Source organism: Lycium barbarum, chromosome 1, assembly GCF_019175385.1.
Source record: "Lycium barbarum isolate Lr01 chromosome 1, ASM1917538v2, whole genome shotgun sequence".
NCBI classification, from domain to species: Eukaryota; Viridiplantae; Streptophyta; class Magnoliopsida; order Solanales; family Solanaceae; genus Lycium; species Lycium barbarum.
This window is the reverse complement of record NC_083337.1, coordinates 150,196,266-150,210,239: the sequence shown is the minus strand read 5'-3', so window position 1 is coordinate 150,210,239 and position 13,974 is coordinate 150,196,266. Positions and strand designations below refer to the sequence as shown.

The following is a 13,974-nucleotide window of genomic DNA, read 5'->3' as shown; positions in this document are numbered from 1 at the left end:
TAAAATCTCGAGAATCAATCAAATCCAAATGTATATCCATATGTACTAATGTGAACAAGAAAGTATCTTTTGCAGTATTTAAAAAAAAATACAGTTGTATACACTTTATTCCTTATTTATATACATTTTGTCTCTTCATTTTTCGAAAATTTAAACAGAATTTGAAACTTTTGGTACAGTAACTCTGACCTTTTCTTTTTCTAAATAAAATATGAAATTTTGTTGGCCCTATACATAAGATATTGGGAAAGCATGAAAGTGAGCAGAAAACCACTTAGTGGGCCCACATACGGACAAAAAGTCTACTTCTTTCTCCTACTTCATTCTTCTCCTCTTCTAACTCAATTCCCTCTCTCTCCTAAATTCAAGATTTTTCTTCAAGATTTCAAATTTTTTGCTTACCCTTTGCAAAATAGTACCTGGTTTTGAAGTTTTTTGTGGGAATTTGATAAGCTTTGGATTGATTTCGAGGTCATCATATAAGTGTTAATTTGGTTGCTTTAAGTGTAAGTCATAAAAGAAGAATCTTTGTCACTTAATTTCTTTATTGTATATCTACTTTGTTAAAAAAAAAAAAAAAAAGTGAAGCCAAGATTGGCTAGTGTATCTGTTAAATCAAGAAGTGTAATCTTTTTTGATGTGGGTTTGGTTAGTTTACTATTACCATCTTCAAATTAAGTGATTTCTTGGAAAATTTAATCTGTGTAACTTCAGTTTTAATGGTATTATTTTTGCTGATTGTTTTTTTATGTCAAAATGGCAAGTTCCTTTCTGAAGTAAAGAGTTAAATCTTCTTTGTTATGAGCTTAGTGATACTGTTACCTTCTTTAAATTGAGTGATTTTCTGGAAAGATTTGATTTTTTTTAAACTTTATTTCTAATGATATCTATGTTGCTGATTGTTCTTGAAGCCAAAAAAATGGTTTTCCCTTTGTGAAAGTCATGATCTTTTAGTCTTCTTGCTTTTGATTTAATTAAAATCTTGTCCTCTTTAAATTGAGTGATTTCCTGGAAATACTTGCTGCCCTGGTAATCAGTAGATAGAACTGCTTCTTTGTGTTTTTTTCCTTGTTTTTTTTTTTTTTTTGCTTTGGTGTCATAAGTTGTTGACTTGTTCAGTGGATTTTTCTGCTGTGGATGACTTGACCTTCTTTGACAGTTTTGATAGCTATAGCTAAAGTACTGATTCTCTTAATCAGTGACTTAAGAAGGAGAAGTATTACTTTCTGAGTTGAATAGTTTAAAGCTGTTTAGAATTTGTGGAGAGATAAGCTTCTCTTGAAGATCAGTTTTTAAACAATTTTGTTAATCTGACAATGAAAATTAAAAAGTTGGTTACTTTGTAAACACAGCCTGAACATTTAGGACAATACAGAATACTGATTCTGATGCTTCAAGGTTTCCTGTTAGTAAATATGAAAAAACTAATTACCTTGATAAATGATTGTTAAGAAGCACACATCAATACTTTTTGATTTAGATTAGTATGGGATCATTCTGTATGTTTTATCTAATTGTTAGGTAGGACGAGGGACCTTTGAGAAACTCATCCTTGACTGTCAAATGGAGTGATAGGAGGATTACCTTTATCCTAAATATGTGACTAATCAATCTAAGGCGGACACTTCAATTTATATCTACAAGATGAAAGCCTCGTGTTAAGAGCAAAGTATATTTGCATTGTGTTTGACTAACTAATAAGATAACGTTATGTTAACAACCACCTCCTGCTGCTGCCATTTTTGTGACGTGCTTATTTTCTGCAAGATTTTTCTTTTTGTACATTGTTTTCATCAGATATTATTTTGTCAGGCATAAATGCTCTTCTTTGTTAGTATTTGATAAGCATTTCTTCATTAAAGGAGCTATGACTTGAAATACAAATAAGTTTACATTATTACACAGTGTTGTTTTGGACAATTACGATTTTGTGGAAGGCGGAATGAGTGATCTATAATGACATATCTTGATTCATCCAAATCATGCTGCAATGTTAGTCCTTCAATTGTTGTACATTGTTAAACCTGAATTTTCGATGCAAATGCTGAAAGTTGAGTCTTATTTCTTGAGGGAAACGAGTATGTTGGCTATAATGAATATGATAAGTTCTACCTTCATTCAAGTTCTTATAAACATGGTATTCTTTTCACTTATGAAAAGAAATATTATATTTTTCGTCTAAAAGAGTATTATCACTGCATTACTCTATTGTTTGAGAGGAAGGTTCTATTTTGTTCGTTGAAGAACTTCACTTTTTTCTCAATTTAGTGGGGCAAATCTGCAGGTTAAAATATTCCTGGGATCAGATGTAATACGTGTCACTACTCTGGTGCTCTGACAAATCAAGCGGAAGCATGGGCAGACCAGAAAATGAGAATTCTGTGCAAGTAGATGATAGAAATTCTGGTACGTTATGCCAGTCTTGTGGCAAAGTGCAAGATACTACACCTTGTTTGATCAGTCCGTCTGCTTCATTGCATAGCAGTAACAGCTCTATCTCATGTTACAGTATGCTCTCCTTTCTTTATTACATACTTTTGACCGTTATTTTCATTCTCTTCATCATCGCCTTATGTTGGTTCTTTATTCTTTTACCATTTCAGGTGATGCAAGCGCAGATGGGAGGTTAGTTGTAATTTAGTAATGTTAAAATCTATTTAGGTTGAGGTTAAAATACCTGTCTTCTTTTCCTTGGGAAATGAGGAATGTCTGACACACGTCAATGTGGTTTTCGCTTTCGTTTTGATCTGTTCAGGGTTTATGTTGATGAATGTAGCACAGATAGCAGTCAAGAGGATTCCTGTTCTACCATGCACACGGGAAGGGATGCAGACATGAGAAATGGAAATTGTGAACAAACCAAAAGTAGCAAAATTGAGGGGGATTACGATGACGAATCTGAAGTCTCTTCTAGTTATGAACTGGATCAGTTCTGGGTGCCCCCAGAACCAGAATGTTGGGATGATGATATGGAAGGCAGTGTGGCTAATTGCGATGATGATGAATGTGGTGATGGCCTGAATTGGGGCAAGCCAACTTCTTTAATCAGCCTGGGGGAAGAAGGTTCTGGGAGCTACAAGTTTAAAGAGGAAAAGCAGAAGGCATTGGAGGAAGTGATGAATGGGAAACTTAAGGCCCTTGTTAATGACCTTCTTAAGTCTTTTGGTGTTGCCTCATCTGGGGGTGACAGTTGGGTTGATATAGTCACCTCCTTGTCTTGGGAGGCTGCTTCATTTGTGAAGCCTGATTCTGCTGAAGGAAAGGCTATGGATCCTAATAGATACGTGAAGATAAAATGCATAAAAACTGGTTCTCCCAGCCAAAGGTATCACATAATTTCTACGTGTCTCATCTCTATTTGTTCTTTTCTTTCTTCGTCCAGTTTAGTTCTTGGATTGTCAAAGTGGGGGACTATCTGTTACCCAGAGATTGGTAGTTGTTCTCTATTTGTGAAGTTGCAGGTGCCACTGAATGCGCACGCTCATTGAGCCTCCTTTTTATTGGTTTCCTCTGTCATACTTCCACTAATATCTACGTTTGAATGTATGTTTAAGTTTAGTTACTCATATCCCAAATATTACCTTTTGGGCTTTCTCAAATGGAATCTGTCGTTATAAATGGTAACTTTCCCATTCACTATTCATTGTGTTCTGATTTTTTTAAGGTTACGTGGAACCATCTTTATTCTCTTAAATCTTAAGTTTCTCAGAAAGTACCTTGCCTCTAATAGTGGACTTACCTTTTAAATACTATACAATTTACATTCTACTCTTTATCTCTATGTTTGTTATCTAAGACTAAATTTAACACAAAGATGGAACCCAGGCTTACATTGTAATTTTTCATGTTTTTTTAGTCAATTTATCAGAGGCCTGGTCTTCAAGAAGCATGCTGCCCATAAACATATGCCAACTAAGTTTGAAAAACCTAGGCTGCTGTTGATTGAGGGTGCACTTGGTCTCTCAAGTGAGTTGTCATCATTTGACTCAATGCAAAAGGTAAATAAGAAACTCCCTTTATGTGTTCGATAAACAAAAAAGAGAATATATTATGGTCTGTGATCATGTGTTGTTATCAATTAATAATGATAGGAGAAAGACAATGTGGCGAAGTCTATCACTGAAATCCTAGAGAGGTACCAGCCAAATGTGATATTGGTCGAGAAAACCGTTTCTCGTGACATACAAGAGTCTTTTCTCAAGAAAGGATGGACACTAGTCTTTGATATGAAAGAACATCGCCTGGAGAGAGTTGCTCGTTGCACTATTTCACCAACCTTATCTTCCGAAATCTTGTCTGGCCATAAGCTCAGGCAGTGTGATACCTTTCATTTTCAAAGGTTCGTGGAGGAACATGACACTTCTGATGATGGTGGAAAAAGGCCTAGCAAAACACTGATGTTCATTGAGGGCTGTCCTACTCATCTGGGATGCACGGTTAGTCACCTTCTCTATGTTAGTTTGAATGACACAGAATATCTAACTAGGGATTACTGATAGTTGGGACATGAGCTCCACTGTTGTGTCATTGCTCAAGAAACAACACATAAAGTCGTGAAGCTAGAGTGCATCAGGGACTTGCATAGCCATTGTGAATCATGTGATAAGAGTTAGTTTTGCATTCATTTGGACCTGGTATTTATATCAACACTGGTCTTTTTGTCTTTTGTGACTGCAACTGTATTAGCCGGATGGAATAAGCTTAGGAATCTTTGTGAAAAGAACTGATATAGCTCATGCAGTTTATTAACTTGCCTCGTATACCAACAAACGAACAAGCTACTATTGCTTTTGGAACTTCAGAGCCCCTACTGGCTAGTGGTTTTTGACTCTAAACATGATGAAAGGATCTAAAGTGTTTTAACTGAAAATGGTCTCTTCCTGTTTCATTTCTCCATTTTTCTTTATTATTTTCTTGATATTCACTGATTCATATCTTTTCCTTCCAGACGTGTGGTTCTGGATCGTCTTTTCTTTGTGGTAAATTTTAGAGGATTGATACCTGGTGTTGCTTTTTTCCCCCCTTGTCTACTATGATTGGAACATCTACTTACTTTGTAAAATAAAGAACATTTACTTCTATACCTCTGACCCTGACCTTTTGCACAGATTTTGTTAATGGGAGCTAACGGTGATGAACTAAAGAAGATTAAGTATGTGGTACGATGTGCAGTGATCATGGCATATAATTTAATCCTCGAGACTTCTTTCCTCGTTGATCAAAAAGCAATGTTCTCCACTATTCCTCTTAGACAGGTTGTGAATTCAACAGCTACAGATGACACCCCAGCTGTTAGTGCTGAAGAAGAAATTCTTTCGACTGTTGATGAGACAAATTCGTCCGGTTCAATTGACGTCCCAATTTTCAATGGCTTCCATCAGGAAGTAAGGCATAACCTAGAATCACAAGGCGATTCTCTGTTAGTTGAGCCATATAACCCAGTTGTTCTTTCTGGGTTGACATCTCTCTCAGCCTCTCTGGAAAAAGTTATGGGGGATAACTTTCCTCTCTTGCCCACCTCTGGTCAATCCATGCCCTCATCTTTCAGTGATGATGGATCCAACGATGATGATCAAGAACAGACTGATACTCAAGTTCCTGACGCACCTGAGGTTGTTAATCAAAGTGATACAGATCAGAAAGCCACTACCTGTGATGACGAAATGGCATCCGAAAAAGAACAGTTGCATACTCCAATAAGGAGCTCACATGTATCTGATAAAAAGCCTGAAGACCAAAGGAATATGGGGAATGGTGTTACATCTATGGATACTGAGAGTATATTGGTTCTGATATCAAGCCGCAATGCGTCGACGGGGACTATGTGTGCCCATAGTCATTTTTCTCGCATAAAGTTCTATCAAAACTTTGATATTCCTCTTGGAAAGTTTTTGCAGCATAATTTGCTAAGCCAGGTGCGTAGAACTCAACACTCTCCACTTCAAACTCCTCTTCTTCTGGCACTGTAGGTTCAATTTGATTAACGATTATCTTTGGAATGATTGGTGGTCATTTTTTAGAGTGCATCATTAATACTTGCTATAATGATCTATTTGAAATAAGATCATGTTCTTATCATTATAAGACTGTGGAGTTTGTTTCAAATTGTTAACAGAAAAGCTCTGTTGTACAGAAACTCCCATGCAAGAGCTGTGATGGATCCCCTGAGGCTCACATTTTCTATTATGCACATTACAATAAGCTGCTTGCAATTCAAGTTCGTTCTCTTCCAAAGGACAAGGGGCTTCCAGGTGAAAGTGAAGGGAAGATTTGGATGTGGAGTCGTTGTGGTAGATGCAAGTTCCAGATTGGTAGCTCAAAATCTACGAAAAGAGTTCTAGTATCCACTGGTTCCCGTAGTTTTTCATTTGGAAAATTTTTGGAGCTCAGCTTCTCAAATTCCTCTTTGTTTAATAGACTGTCAGGCTGTGGTCATTCTTTGCACAGGGATTTCCTCTACTTCTTTGGGTACATCACTTGTGGCTATCTTTAGTTATTCCTGAAGTGTCTATTATTTTCATGTATGCGGATCTAACAGCAAAGCCTACTGATAGCTTTTTTGCTATCCGTTATGAAAAACTCCATCTGACATTACTCAAGATTTAAGTCTAGTTATCTCTAAGAGTGGTTATGTAGGGATTTGGAGTTGGTGCTTTTCTCATATTTTATCTCTCCTTTTTGAAGGTATTCATGTCATATTTCTGCATGTTTAGGGCATATGGTTGCTGTGTTTAAGTACTCAACTGTTACAACTTACTCCGTGTCTCTTCCTCCGGAGAAGCTGGAGTTTAGCAGCTCTGTCAATGGAGAATTTCTTACGAAGGATTTTGAAGATGTATGCTTTGTCTGAGTCTGACTGCTTCTTACAGGCTTTTAATTACTTGGCTGAACATGGAAGTTACATGCCCTATTGCAAGTTTCTATTGACTAAGATTTTCTTTTCTTTCTCAACTAGGTGTACATGAAAGGGATAAAGATGTTTCTTGATGTAGAAAAAGCTTTGAAGGCAATAGAGTCTCGTTTTGTTGGGACTACTCTAAATATTCAAGGATCAATGAGGAGATTTTCTGACATTGAGAAAATTTTGAAGGAAGAGAGAGCTCAATTTGAGGTTAGCCCCTTTCTGCTGCCATTTCAGATTACTTGTTCCTGTAGAATTTTATTTGATTAACGTGGTGATGGATTGTCATTCTGGTTCTAAGTTCCCTTCGAATTATTCATACCAGATGGTACATTTTTTTCCACAGTATAACTTGGTACTTACAATTTTACACTTCTGTGACTGAGCAAATGATTTTGATATAGATAATCTTGGCTAGGGTACAATAATGTTAACAGATGTCAAATACAGACAAGTACATGCATTAAGAGTTGTTAGCTTTCTGATTTTCCGGTTGATGAGATTTCATTGAACTCATCTACGATTTATTTGGTCCATACATTTATTAAAGCATATGTAAATCTTACTTTACTTTTACTAATCTATGTGGATTCAATGTCAGGTTGATATTCAAAATGTCGTTACGGATGGGAATCCGGATGTCGTCATATATAAACTTCTAGGGTTGAATAGAATAAGGCTGGAGCTTTTGCTTGAGTCCTGTGTGTGGGATCGCCGTCTTCATTCATTACTATCATCTGATTCTACCATTGCCAATCCCAAAACTATTGACCACAGGGAACAACAAGAGGAAAGCAGTGTTAAAGGAGACACTAAAATTTATTCGGAAAGAGACGACAGAGTGTTGAAAGATTGTCCGGATCTTAAAATCAAGCTAGTTGAAGACTCTTGTGGAGATGATAACAGTATGACAGAATCTACTGTAGGAAGGACAGAGCCTACTGTAGGAAGTCGTGGTGATGTTTCAGATGCTGACTATGATCTGAAACCGGATGTTGAGTCATCTGCAAAAGCAAATGGTTTTCCCATTAAAGAAAGTTTTGTTGATACACATGATTGTGGACAACATGGTTCATCAACTTTATCTGCTTTCAATGATGGTGCCGAGACGACAACTGCAGCCAAAGTAAATGGAAACAACTTATCCCTTCAGGATGCGACAGTGAAATCTAGTCTCTCTGATCACTGCCTTTTTGGTAATGAAAGTAACTTACAGCTCAATCTTCCTTCATCGATTCAATTGGAGACAGATAAATTAATTCCTGCTGGTGCTGATGCTGGAGGTACCCATGATCCCAACCATTGTCAAAGGAGTAGATCTCTCTCCTCGATATTTTCTGACATAGAGAATGATGATGGATGGTGGACTCCATTCCCTGAAATTTGGTGTCAATACATGGAGTATCTCCAGAGAGGTCACCTGCCGAAATTAGGATCTATCACAAACCACGATGTAGAATCTACTACTTATAAACTTATTACCGACGAGGGTGCGAAGCTGCATATCCCCGTTGGAAGTGATAAATACATTGTTTCAGATTATGAAGATGAATTTTCTAGCATTATTGCTTGTGCTTTGGCCTTGTTGAAGGATTTTCCCATCGTATGTGAAGATCTTGGAGATGATGGCAGAAAAGAGAGAGGAATTGATTCTAAGGCATACGAGAGTTCACAGGGCTTGATGCGGATGTTCTCTCTAGCTTCTCCACATTTGTCTGCAACTGGTTCATTGGATTTAACAGCATTTCACTCTTCGAACATTTCAGAGGTATCACGCTCACAAAGTTTAGATGGGGTAGATTTGCTAGATTCATCGGTCTCTTTCACGGCGATTCACCCGGAAGTCTCCATGGGTTTGGGTAAATTGTCTGGAAAGTATAAATACTCAGTCCTCTGTCTCTACGCCAGCGAATTTCGTCATTTGCGAGATCGATGGTGCTCTTCAGAAGTTGATTTTATTGCTTCCTTGAGTAGGTGTAGGAGCTGGGATGCAAAAGGTGGCAAAAGTAATTCTTTGTTTGCCAAAACAGTTGATGATCGGTTTATCATCAAGGAAATTAAGAGAGCAGAATTTGACTCGTTCCTGAAGTTTGCTCCTAAGTATTTTGAATACATGGACCAGTGCCATGCGAAGAGGAATCAAACCTGCCTTGCAAAAATTCTTGGCATTTATCAGGTTGATTAATTAACTATAGTCACTTCACTTTTCTGGCTGGTAGCACGATGTATGCTTTCTTCCTGCCAGCACACACTCACAATTTTTTTGAGCTTTCTACTATTTATGTTTTGCAGGTCAATGTAAGGCCAAGAGGTGGCAAAGAGACAAGGCACGATCTCATGGTGATGGAGAACCTTTCATTTGGTAGAAATACTACTCGGCAGTATGATCTGAAAGGCGCTTTGCATGCTCGATTCAGTGAAGCTGGCAATGGCGCGGGAGACGTTCTTTTGGACCAAAACTTTGTGAATGACATGAATGTTTCTCCTTTATATGTTGGTACAAGATCAAAGAGGGCTTTGCAACGGGCTGTATGGAATGACTGTACTTTCCTCAAGGTAAGTTGGAGGTCAAACTGCTATCCTAATAACCAGTAGCTCATATCCACCTAAACTTAATAGCATGCAACCTCTGAAGTTAATGGGTTAGTCTCTGAAACTGGTACTATTTGGTGATTTTTGCAGTCAATCAATGTGATGGACTATTCTCTACTTGTGGGAGTGGATAGCCAACGACGTGAACTTGTTTGTGGCATCATCGACTATCTCAGGCAATATACATGGGACAAGCAGCTTGAGAATTGGGTCAAATCTTCACTCGTGGTTCCGAAGAATCAGCTTCCTACTATCGTCTCTCCGAAAGAGTATTATAAGAGATTTAGGAAGTTCATTGACACACATTTCTTAAGTGTTCCAGATAATTGGTGCTCCCAAAAATCCTCAAATCCTTGTGAACTTCACCGCACATTAAGCAGTATTGCTTCACCACAGTCGGAGTCTGATGGTGATTCTGATCAACCTAAGTGCACTGGTGAAGGGGAACATGAAGATGTCTGATGCTAACTCTACTGCTCAAGGGACACAAAATGGTTTTGCCACCTGAGTTCTGTTCCTTATCAAGTGGTTCTGGTCACCGGTTGAGTCATTAATTTCTGTACATAGTTTGTCGCCCGAGCACCTAGTTATATGCCCCCTGTTGGTATAAAAAAAAATAAAATATATGCCCCTCTTATTTCTGCGATTATTTTTAGCAAATTTATGAGGATGGTTAATTCTTTATGTTCATTTCTAGCTTGCAGTATATATCGAAGTTTTTGGAAGTCTATGACTCATTGTAAAAAGCCCTTTAGTCGCTTGAGTATTATTAGTGATCAAGGGGGTACAAAGATAGCTGTTGAAGCTGCTTATGGTTTATATATACTTTTTGGATGTAAGACGATATTCCTATTAATCGATTGTTGAGTTTTTGGTTTGAGTTCTTTATTTGGTGTATGAGAGTGTTATATTTGGCATGGTGGAATCAGCATAGATCGAAGATCGATCACGAGAGATTCAACAGAAAAATGGAATATATGAAGCTACAATAGAAGATTAAATAAAAGCATGGCCAGAGAGAATATACCTGTTTTTGTAGTTCTAGTTTTCATCCATGAAATAATCCAATGAGGAATGAACTCGATGATAAAGGAGAAGCGTACTTCCTTGTGGCACTTTAAACTGGCAATTTCAAATTTTACCACATAATCTGAACTTATGGCCTAACTTAATATGCTCATGACTCATTTTTACCTTTGGGACCCCTTCTCTACCTTCAATTATTTACCGAGACTCGGGTTAGAGTCATTCTACCCTTAACTAAAGGTCTTTTGGTTTAAACTCTGAAAATGAAGAACTTTCATTTCACTTTCCTGGTCCCCTTAGCTGGCCTATCCAGCAGAGAATTCGAATAATTTAGGCCAATGAATCTTGGATACCCAACTATTAAACAAAAACAAAAAAAGTAGCAGATCAGATCCTTCAGATCAAAAGAACTTCTCCCTTTGGTCTGAAGAATGTGTTTCCAAGTTGTTTTAGTGTACAAATACATTTACAAAGTGAAAAGAACCGTCATATTTTCAATTCCACGAGTCTCCCATTATTTAGAGTCGTCCGTCTCCAAGTACTCCGTGAATAAATGACATTCAAAAATGTAGAAACATATTATGCTTTAAATTTCGAATTTGTCTCTAACGAAGATACAAGCATCAAATATGTAACGTAATATGTTTGTATAGTTTCGTAGTAAATAAGATTTAACTTAATTCAAACAATATTATTAGCCACTATGTAAGCTCCAAGTAGCAGTCTTTCAGACAACTATAGAAGTTGGCAACTAAAGAGCACAAACTAACTAAATTGTCCTTTTTATTGTTTTGTAGTATTTGTGTCTTCTCTTTAAAAAAGAATGCCTCTACTCCGGTTAAGTTCACAAATGGCTGACTGGCCTCCGTAAGGGGCGGTCTTGATTTTCTGGTGTCGTTTAACAAAAAATTATTTCAAGATAGGAAACTTATTCAATTGATCACAAATTCTATCTTATAGGCAAAAAAGAACTTATACCAAATCGGCAAAGCAAGTCTTTTCAAGTTAAGATTAGTTTTTAAAATTTTTGTTAAGCGAGGACAAAAATTCAAGATCGGACACGTTTGGAGGACAACACGACGCGTCATTTCCTGTCTTAATTATATTTGCAATGAATATGCAGCCTTGTTTTGGTAAATTTTATATGTTGACGTTAATGTCCTTACCGGTCTCAAGGGACCCAAATATCAGAGTATCAGTAGTATTACTAGTCGTTATCGGAAGCAACTTGTAAAAATAAATAGCTACATATGAAGCTGTGCTCATTAATCCAGAAATTCGCAAATAAAAACCGAACGTACCCGTGTCAAAGACCATCATAGTGATGGGATCCAGATTTGATGTTGCATTAAAGTTTTGTACCGAACCCAAAATTTCATGCATTTTTATCTTGAGTTTCACGTTTTGTCTTTTCAAGTACTCCCTCTGTTTTATGCTCCTTCCGGATAAAAAGAGTGTCTACTTGACTATTTGCACACTCTTTAAGAAAATACTTACTTCTAGATAAAAATAAGTAATTTGACTAAGCTGCCCCTAATTAAATAGACATTGAGATTTCATCACATAATATTTAATAGGGGCAAATCTGAAAAAATAAGGTTAATTCTTTGTTGATTTGATAAGTGGACACTCTTTTTGATAAAAAAAAAAAACTAAGTCGACACTCTTTTTTATCCGGAGAGAGTAATAAGTAATTTTTTTATTTTGTTTCAAAATAAGTAGTGTTTCACAACATCAAGAACACATTAATTTTTTTCTTCCTTTTTTACCCTTATTTAAGTAACTGGAGTTTTGCATAATCCAAAAAACCATTAAAGATCTACTTCATTTTTTAAGACATTTGACTAAGGGTAAGTAAAAGTACTTTTTACTTTCTAGGAGTGTGTAGTGTTCTTAAGGGGTATCTCCGTGCTAAAAACATCACTTATTATTATGAAATAGTAGAGTTGTCAATATGGGCTTGGCCCGCGAGGCCGGCCCAACCCAACCCTTCATTTAAGTAGGGTTGGGCTAGGATTTCTTTGGCACATATAGAAGTGAGGCTCAAAAGCCCAGCCTCTGTTGGCCCACCAGCCCTTGAGGCCAGAAAAGAATAATAAATTAATTAATTTTTTTTAAAGTATAAGTAAATTAAACAAAAAGATAAAAAGTAATGATAAAAAAAGAATGTACTTACTACTAAGTAGTAAATTAGAAACTAAAGTAATACTTTTTAGTCTTAGAATTTATATTATGTTTAATTTCTTTTGAACGTGATCTAAATTAGTGATAAAAAAATAATAATTTATATTTATTCTCTTAAATTTTTTTCTTCTCTGATGTGAATTTGCGCAAGAATAGTGTGGTAGAAGATTCTATTTCATATTGCAAAAGTTTCATGTTCAAATTATACCAAAAATCATTTAGAAAATATTATTTTGGAAGACAAAAAAAACTTAAAGGACTAGCCCGTCCTAACCCGCGGCCCGCTTAGGGCTGGGTTGAGCTGCCATTTTGCAGGTCCTTCAATTAAAAAGGCCAACCCGTCCTAACCCATTTAATTCTTTGACCCTTTAGGGCTGGGTTGGGTTGGGCTGGGCCAGCCCATATTGACATCTCTATGAAACAAAGGGAGGAGCTATTTACTTTATTTTCATGAGTTTAGAATTTTATAAGAAAATGATTCTATCTTTAATAGGAATATATTTTATCTCTACTTCATCTTGTGTTATAAATCAAAAGAGCACAAACAAGAGTTTATTATTTTTATATTTTTATACAACAAATGCTTTATAAGTGTTAAATCTTAAGTCTTTTTTTCTATTTAAATTGTCTCAAAATTGTATTAATTGTTAGGATTTGACGTTTTCCCTTGTAGTCTTTTTAATATCTTTTCTTATATTTTGATTTTGAGGAGATGGCCATGGACATTTTCAATACTCCTACCTTTTTATAGACCCGTCTTATTTTCAATGTCTTAATTTTGTTACAATAAATGCTATTGAGCCATTATATATATATATATATATATATATATATATATATATATATATATATATATAATTTTTTTTTCTAGAGAGAGTTGCAAAAGTTGAAAAATGTATTGGTCAATTTTGTACCACACATTTAATATTTGCCCATTCTGTCACTGATATAGTGATATTCCCTATACATATAGCCTTTAGTTGTTTATTTCATCCAAGAGATTTTCTTGTTTAGATTTTGATCATTTGATTGAAGAGATATTGAAAAACCGTTTAAGCAGCCACTCATTCATGAAGCCCTATTATTTTAATATGCAGACCATGATAATCTGGAAAATAGGAATAAATTCCATCTAACAAACAACTTCTCAACTGTATATCCACCATTCGAGAATAAGTCAAATACTATTTTTAAAACAAAATTATTGAGGACGACAAAACTAACTAGCTATTGCCATGAAACCACTGCATTTGAACTCATAGCATTACCAA

At 36.1% G+C, this 13,974-nt stretch overlaps 1 protein-coding gene across 3 annotated transcripts; it reads left to right on the top strand.

Annotated features, from left to right (window-relative positions):
• Positions 1 to 265: 265 nt before the first annotated feature.
• Positions 266 to 10,379, top strand: LOC132643856 (putative 1-phosphatidylinositol-3-phosphate 5-kinase FAB1D). 3 transcript variants are annotated; one of them, XM_060360390.1, is made up of 13 exons: positions 266 to 506; positions 2,285 to 2,484; positions 2,604 to 2,625; positions 2,756 to 3,325; positions 3,857 to 3,998; positions 4,092 to 4,436; positions 5,109 to 5,915; positions 6,134 to 6,468; positions 6,685 to 6,835; positions 6,956 to 7,111; positions 7,503 to 9,077; positions 9,194 to 9,457; positions 9,584 to 10,379. In XM_060360390.1, exons 2-13 carry the CDS (start codon positions 2,355 to 2,357, stop codon positions 9,953 to 9,955), a joined length of 4,869 nt encoding a protein of 1,622 aa, XP_060216373.1. In that variant the 5' UTR covers positions 266 to 506; positions 2,285 to 2,354; the 3' UTR covers positions 9,956 to 10,379. The 3 variants fall into 3 exon arrangements, with proteins under 3 accessions (XP_060216373.1, XP_060216361.1, XP_060216369.1); XM_060360378.1 differs by having other exon boundaries at positions 2,285 to 2,508; XM_060360386.1 differs by having other exon boundaries at positions 2,285 to 2,508; positions 6,134 to 6,470; positions 6,711 to 6,835.
• Positions 10,380 to 13,974: the final 3,595 nt, after the last annotated feature.